This window comes from Poromitra crassiceps, assembly GCF_964638095.1.
Source record: "Poromitra crassiceps genome assembly, chromosome: 10".
Lineage (NCBI taxonomy): Eukaryota > Metazoa > Chordata > Actinopteri > Beryciformes > Melamphaidae > Poromitra > Poromitra crassiceps.
In genome coordinates this window covers 6,409,373-6,416,872 of record NC_139631.1, presented here as the reverse complement: position 1 = coordinate 6,416,872, position 7,500 = coordinate 6,409,373, and the positions used below count along the sequence as shown (strand labels likewise).

The following is a 7,500-nucleotide window of genomic DNA, read 5'->3' as shown; positions in this document are numbered from 1 at the left end:
ACACACATCACACACACATTCCCTATAGCAACCACAGTGACCAGACACACATCACACACACATTCCCTATAGCAACCACAGTGACCAGACACACATCACACACACATTCCCTATAGCAACCACAGTGACCAGACACACATCACACACACATTCCCTATAGCAACCACAGTGACCAGACACACATCACACACACATTCCCTATAGCAGGGGTGCCCACACTTTTTCAGCTTGGAACTACTTTTAAAATGACCAAGTCAAAGTGATCTACCAAACATATTTATTTATATATATATACACTGAGTATACAGTGGAAAACAGTGTAACAGTGGAAAAACAGTGGAAACAGTGGAAAAACAGTGGAAACCGTGGAAAAACAGTGGAAAAACAGTGGAAAAACAGTAAAAAAAAAAAAAAAAAAAAAAAAAAAAAAAAAAAAATTTTCTCCCCTCAATGCCATGCGATCGACCACACTACCTTCGCGATCGACCGGTCGATCGCGATCGACGTATTGGGCACCCCTGCCCTATAGCAACCACAGTGACCAGACAGACATCACACACACATTCCCTATAGCAACCACAGTGACCAGACAGTCAGACAGCACCAAGGGAGAATATATTGCCCCCAGGCAGTATGGGATTCAAACCAGCAACCTTCTAATCACAAGCTCGAAATCTCTAACCTTCACGCAAACCGCCTGTACGCTGTGTTACCTTGAGGCTAGACAGTCCTTTAGCGGCAGTGAGAAACTGGGCACCCTGCAGAGAAAGGGAGGGAGCGAGACAGATAGAGAGGGGGAGAGAGAGACGGGGGAGGACACAATCAGGTAAGAAAGGATGTATACTGAGAGAGAAACAATTCTCTGTTTGGAAGTTCCATGTGATGCTGTCATGGGCTGCTGCATGAAAAATGAGCCTGATTTGTTGTCCTGTGTTCCAGTGAATACAACAACAGTCATAGTAGTCATGAACTATCTGATAAACAAACGTCTTGTGAATCCACATGACTTCTGTTTACAAGCCCTGCTTGGCTTGTAATTACCGTAGACAGAATGAACCCAATGAACCAAATACAAAAAATGCCCCAAATTAAACTTTTCCAGTTTGCTTTGGAGCAAAGAAAACAACCTGTAGCTGTGATCGCATCATAACATTAGACTTACACTTTGGAACATGCAGTGTCTGTCTACTGTATAATATTACTACCTCGTGTTTAAAAGTGTTGCCCGAGACAAAAAGAGCTGCTGACATCCACCACTAGAGGGAGTCTGAGTCCTGCTGACTCTCTTCTCTTGGTGTGCAGGAAGTGTGTTAATGGTTTAAACTCATACAAACTAAATTCTATGCACTAGTACTGTGTGCCATCGTCTTGGGAAAAAGAAATAACACGTGAAGAACATGCAAACTCCACACAGAAAGGACCTGGGATGGATCGGGTTTCGAACCCGGGACCTTCTTGCTGTGAGGCTACAGTGCTAACCACTGAGGCACCATGCAAACATATTTTGAGAGGTGTGTGTGTGTATTTATATGTATGTGTGTGTGTGTGTGTGTGTGTGTGTGTGTGTGTGTGTGTGTGTGTGTGTGTGTGTGTGTGAGTGTGTGTGCGCGCACCAGGCTGTCATTGCTCTGAGGGAGGACCACGGTCTTCTCCAGGCTGCTGAGGACGATCTTCCACAGGTCCTTCAAGATCCTCTTCAGTACAGACTTCTCACAGATGTCAGCGAAGATGCTAAGACTGGATACGCACACACACGCACACGCGCACACACACACACACACACACACACGCTTCTTAAACCCCACTTTTACATGATTTGAAGGCTTTTTTCATAGTAGTTATAGTATTTCTGTCTCTTTTCATCCATTCACATTACTTTATTTTATTGGTTTTATTATAAACATTGTTTCATTTTGTGTCTATATGCTTCATGTTTTATTTATTGTTATCTTATTTATGACAATGTTGGACTCTATCATGTTTTGTAAATCACTTTGTAACTTTGTTTCGAAAAGTTCTATACAAATAAAGATTATTATTACTATTATTAAAGTTGACATAATTCTGTTAATTCATGTGGAAAAAAATAATTGTTAAACGAAATAAAAATGAAGCTTACCAAAAATACTTTTAGTCTTTGTCAAATCACAGTATTTCATACATACTAGCCTCAGGTAGTATTTGGGGTGAATTCTGGTTAATGACACAAACACACTGACACACATCTATAGTTGTCTTTTGTGAATGGTTGTCCATCTGTCCTAAGTGATTTTCTTTCAATGGTATGATGTTTAGTTGAGTTTTTATTACAGATTACAATACTTTTTCATGGCCTTCTGGAAAATCAGAATAAAAAACAAAAAATAAGAGTGAAACTATTATAGTAAACTAAGCATTTTCAAAACATAAAGGCTAAACTAGCAATCCCGCTATAAAAATGAATTCACACAACTGAAATTGAAAACAAAAAGTCAAAAAGAAATGAATATAAAAACGAATGAAAAATGCAAAACTATAGTAACTTTGGTCCTCCACGTGACTTACTTCCCATCCAGGAACTCCATGAGGGGGCGCAGCATGGCGTCGGCGTCGGCCTCGGCCGTGCTGCGGTTGGGCGGGCCTTTGATCTGGTACAGGATCTCAGCCATCTGACGCATGCAGCCGCTGATACGAGCCTGGAAACTGGAGAGAAACCAGACCAGAGGCACAGACAAGAGACAACATCAGCCAGAGAAACCAGACCAGAGGCACAGACAAGAGACAACATCAGCCAGCAAACACTTGTGAGAGGGGTGGATGGTATGGTTCAGTGGGTAGAGCTGATAGTATGTGTGGGTATGTGTGTGTGTTTGTGTGTGTGTGTGTGTGTGTGTGTGTGTGTGTGTGTGTGTGTGTGCAGTGTACCTCTTGCCAAACATGATGCTAAAGTTATCCAGGATGGTATTGAGCTTCACCTGCAGCTCATTGAGAATTTCAGCCGCCTCTGTGTCCAGCTAGACACACACACACATACACACACACACACACACACACACACACACACACACACACACACACACACACACACACACACACACACACGAGAACAGAAAGATGGTACCAGGTTATTTCAAGCCTTAGTTAACAATCACTAATACATGTACAGTGCAGTCACCCCTGTGCTTCTATACCAGTCTCACTTCACAACTGTCTTTAAAGTGAGGAGAGTCACAGTATCGCCCCCTTCTGGTTCCTGATATTAGATATCTTCAACGCCTCAGTCACTGATCAGCATTGCTCTCTGATGGAAAGACTTTCATTTCAGTTGAGAGATGCAGGTGAGTATTCCACACTTTGAATTCATTCATCTTACGAAATTATGCATTCGGAATCTAAACCGAACCTTGTTTCAGCCGTTTGTTTTTTGCAAGCTCTCTGTGATGCTCTTTGAAGCGTTTTCTGGCAGTCACGATTTATGACGATCGCACTTAGCTACGCTTTTAAAAATCAGAAAAGTGATGCTCATTTGTGAAGATTATCTTGCTGAACACAACGATCTAAATATAAACGTGCGTTAACCAAAAACCTGATTTCAGGCATCTAAACCAAAACCCCATTAAAAAAGCCCACTGACTTCCAGACGAGGGAACCAGGTGATGATAACTTCTTGGTTGGCCTACAAAAGCATGTCCTCTCTGCGGCACTCTGAACCTGCTACCTGCAGTACCGCCTCGGGCCTGTGAGATGTGACATCAAACCCAATCTCTTTGGCCTTTCCCTCTGTAAATGGATTTCTTGAATGTGGAACATGTCATTCCGTGAACATAACATCATAGTAACCAAGGTGAACGCTTCCCAGAAACCCCCCGAGTCCACTCATGTTAAAAATAGACTGCAGTGCTTCTCAAAGTGGGGGTCCGGGGACCCCCAGGGGTCCTTGAGGGGGTTCCAGGGGGTCCCCAGTAAAAAGGGAGATACATTATCTTCACTATAATTCCATCCATAAGTAACGCAATGACAGAATGTAGGACTGTTTCGGTCGTGGGTTTCATACACTTTCTGTAATAAAACAACTCAAAGCAGAAATCTTAGCAAATGGGGGTCAGTGGTTTAATTTTTGTCAGTTTAGGGTCCTTGACATGAAAATGGACATCAGCCTGAGAGTGAGTAAGACACACTAGGAGGAGCTTGGCAACAGAAGTTCAGTAAAGCTGTAAAACACAGCCTGGACCTGTTTAGTATGCAAGAGCTCAACTGTTATGGCCGGCCAAGTGGCTAGCCAAGCACCGTGCAATATCCATAAGCATCCCGAAGCTAAAAGCTAACCCTGCTAGCCAAGCACTGTGCAATATCCATAAGCATCAAAGCTAAAAGCTAACCCTGTGAACGTGTGTCATTAGATAGATTGTGTAGTGACAGGTGTTGGGCAGCCAGCCCACACAGTGTAATTGGACTAAGCAGAGCGCTGACTTTCAGGTGACACTGCTTCTGCAGCGTGCTGCATTTTAAGTGAGCAACTTTGCAGCGAGCGAAGAGGAAGGCTGGACTCCACCCACTCACTCCACAAAGAGAAGAGGAAGGCTGGACTCCACCCACTCCACAAAGAGAAGAGGAAGGCTGGACTCCACCCACTCCACAAAGAGTAGAGGAAGGCTGGACTCCACCCACTCACTCCACAAAGAGAAGAGGAAGACTGGACTCCACCCACTCCACAAAGAGAAGAGGAAGACTGGACTCCACTCACTCCACAAAGAGTAGAGGAAGGCTGGACTCCACCCACTCCACAAAGACAAGAGGAAGGCTGGACTCCACCCACTCCACAAAGAGAAGAGGAAGGCTGGACTCCACTCACTCCACAAAGACAAGAGGAAGACTGGACTCCACCCACTCCACAAAGAGAAGAGGAAGGCTGGACTCCACTCACTCCACAAAGAGAAGAGGAAGGCTGGACTCCACCCACTCACTCCACAAAGAGAAGAGGAAGACTGGACTCCACCCACTCCACAAAGAGTAGAGGAAGGCTGGACTCCACCCACTCACTCCACAAAGACAAGAGGAAGGCTGGACTCCACCCACTCCACAAAGAGTAGAGGAAGGCTGGACTCCACCCACTCACTCCACAAAGAGAAGAGGAAGGCTGGACTCCACCCACTCCACAAAGAGAAGAGGAAGGCTGGACTCCACTCACTCCACAAAGAGAAGAGGAAGGCTGGACTCCACCCACTCACTCCACAAAGAGAAGAGGAAGGCTGGACTCCACCCACTCACTCCACAAAGAGAAGAGGAAGGCTGGACTCCACCCACTCCACAAAGAGAAGAGGAAGGCTGGACTCCACTCACTCCACAAAGAGAAGAGGAAGGCTGGACTCCACTCACTCCACAAAGAGAAGAGGAAGGCTGGACTCCACTCACTCCACAAAGAGAAGAGGAAGGCTGGACTCCACTCACTCCACAAAGAGAAGAAGAAGGCTGGACTCCACCCACTCACTCCACAAAGAGAAGAGGAAGGCTGGACTCCACTCACTCCACAAAGACAAGAGGAAGGCTGGACTCCACTCACTCCACAAAGAGAAGAGGAAGGCTGGACTCCACTCACTCCACAAAGAGAAGAGGAAGGCTGGACTCCACTCACTCCACAAAGAGAAGAGGAAGGCTGGACTCCACTCACTCCACAAAGAGAAGAAGAAGGCTGGACTCCACCCACTCCACAAAGAGAAGAAGAAGGCTGGACTCCACCCACTCACTCCACAAAGAGAAGAGGAAGACTGGACTCCACCCACTCCACAAAGAGAAGAGGAAGGCTGGACTCCAGCCACTCACTCCACAAAGAGAAGAGGAAGGCTGGACTCCACTCACTCCACAAAGAGAAGAAGAAGGCTGGACTCCACCCACTCCACAAAGAGAAGAAGAAGGCTGGACTCCACTCACTCCACAAAGAGAAGAGGAAGGCTGGACTCCACTCACTCCACAAAGAGAAGAGGAAGACTGGACTCCACCCACTCCACAAAGAGTAGAGGAAGGCTGGACTCCACCCACTCACTCCACAAAGAGAAGAGGAAGGCTGGACTCCACTCACTCCACAAAGAGAAGAAGAAGGCTGGACTCCACCCACTCCACAAAGAGTAGAGGAAGGCTGGACTCCACCCACTCACTCCACAAAGAGAAGAGGAAGACTGGACTCCACCCACTCCACAAAGAGTAGAGGAAGGCTGGACTCCACCCACTCACTCCACAAAGAGAAGAGGAAGACTGAACTCCACTCACTCCACAAAGAGAAGAAGAAGGCTGGACTCCACCCACTCCACAAAGAGAAGAAGAAGGCTGGACTCCACTCACTCCACAAAGAGAAGAGGAAGGCTGGACTCCACTCACTCCACAAAGAGAAGAAGAAGGCTGGACTCCACCCACTCACTCCACAAAGAGAAGAGGAAGGCTGGACTCCACCCACTCCACAAAGAGAAGAGGAAGGCTGGACTCCACCCACTCCACAAAGAGAAGAGGAAGACTGGACTCCACCCACTCCACAAAGAGAAGAAGAAGGCTGGACTCCACCCACTCCACAAAGAGAAGAAGAAGGCTGGACTCCACCCACTCCACAAAGAGAAGAGGAAGGCTGGACTCCACTCACTCCACAAAGAGAAGAGGAAGGCTGGACTCCACCCACTCCACAAAGAGAAGAGGAAGACTGGACTCCACTCACTCCACAAAGAGAAGAGGAAGACTGGACTCCACCCACTCCACAAAGAGAAGAAGAAGGCTGGACTCCACCCACTCCACAAAGAGAAGAAGAAGGCTGGACTCCACCCACTCCACAAAGAGTAGAAGAAGGCTGGACTCCACCCACTCCACAAAGAGAAGAAGAAGGCTGGACTCCACCCACTCCACAAAGAGAAGAGGAAGGCTGGACTCCACTCACTCCACAAAGAGAAGAGGAAGACTGGACTCCACCCACTCCACAAAGAGAAGAAGAAGGCTGGACTCCACCCACTCCACAAAGAGAAGAGGAAGGCTGGACTCCACTCACTCCACAAAGAGAAGAGGAAGACTGGACTCCACCCACTCACTCCACAAAGAGAAGAAGAAGGCTGGACTCCACCCACCCACTCCACAAAGACAAGAGGAAGGCTGGACTCCACTCACTCCACAAAGAGAAGAGGAAGGCTGGACTCCACTCACTCCACAAAGACAAGAGGAAGGCTGGACTCCACCCACCCACTCCACAAAGACAAGAGGAAGGCTGGACTCCACCCACTTCACAAATAAATTAAAACATGGACGTCCAGGTGCAGCGGTAGATTGCCTGCCTACCAACACGAAGGTCACAGGTTCGAGCTTGGTCGGGCGTCCATACAGGCACAATTGGCCGTGTCTGCGGGTGCGAAGCTGGATGAAGGGGATGTGTCCTGGTTGCTGCACTAGCGCCTCCTCTGGACGGTCGGGGCGGCTGTTCGGGGTGGAGGGGAACTGGGGTGGAATAGCGCGATCCTCCTGCGCGCTACTGTACATCCTGCCAGTGAAACC

At 47.3% G+C, this 7,500-nt stretch overlaps 1 protein-coding gene across 1 annotated transcript in view; it reads right to left on the bottom strand.

Moving 5' to 3' along the window:
• The window catches only part of LOC310783803 (protein unc-13 homolog B-like), a gene marked incomplete at its 5' end in the record, with an annotated part of 166,081 nt that overhangs the window by 9,460 nt on the left and 149,121 nt on the right, over positions 1 to 7,500 (bottom strand). The window contains 4 exons of the mRNA XM_083644704.1: positions 714 to 758; positions 1,614 to 1,737; positions 2,545 to 2,682; positions 2,905 to 2,993. Coding sequence (XP_083500830.1) covers positions 714 to 758; positions 1,614 to 1,737; positions 2,545 to 2,682; positions 2,905 to 2,993 — 396 coding nt within the window. The remainder of the gene's footprint in view (positions 1 to 713; positions 759 to 1,613; positions 1,738 to 2,544; positions 2,683 to 2,904; positions 2,994 to 7,500) is intronic.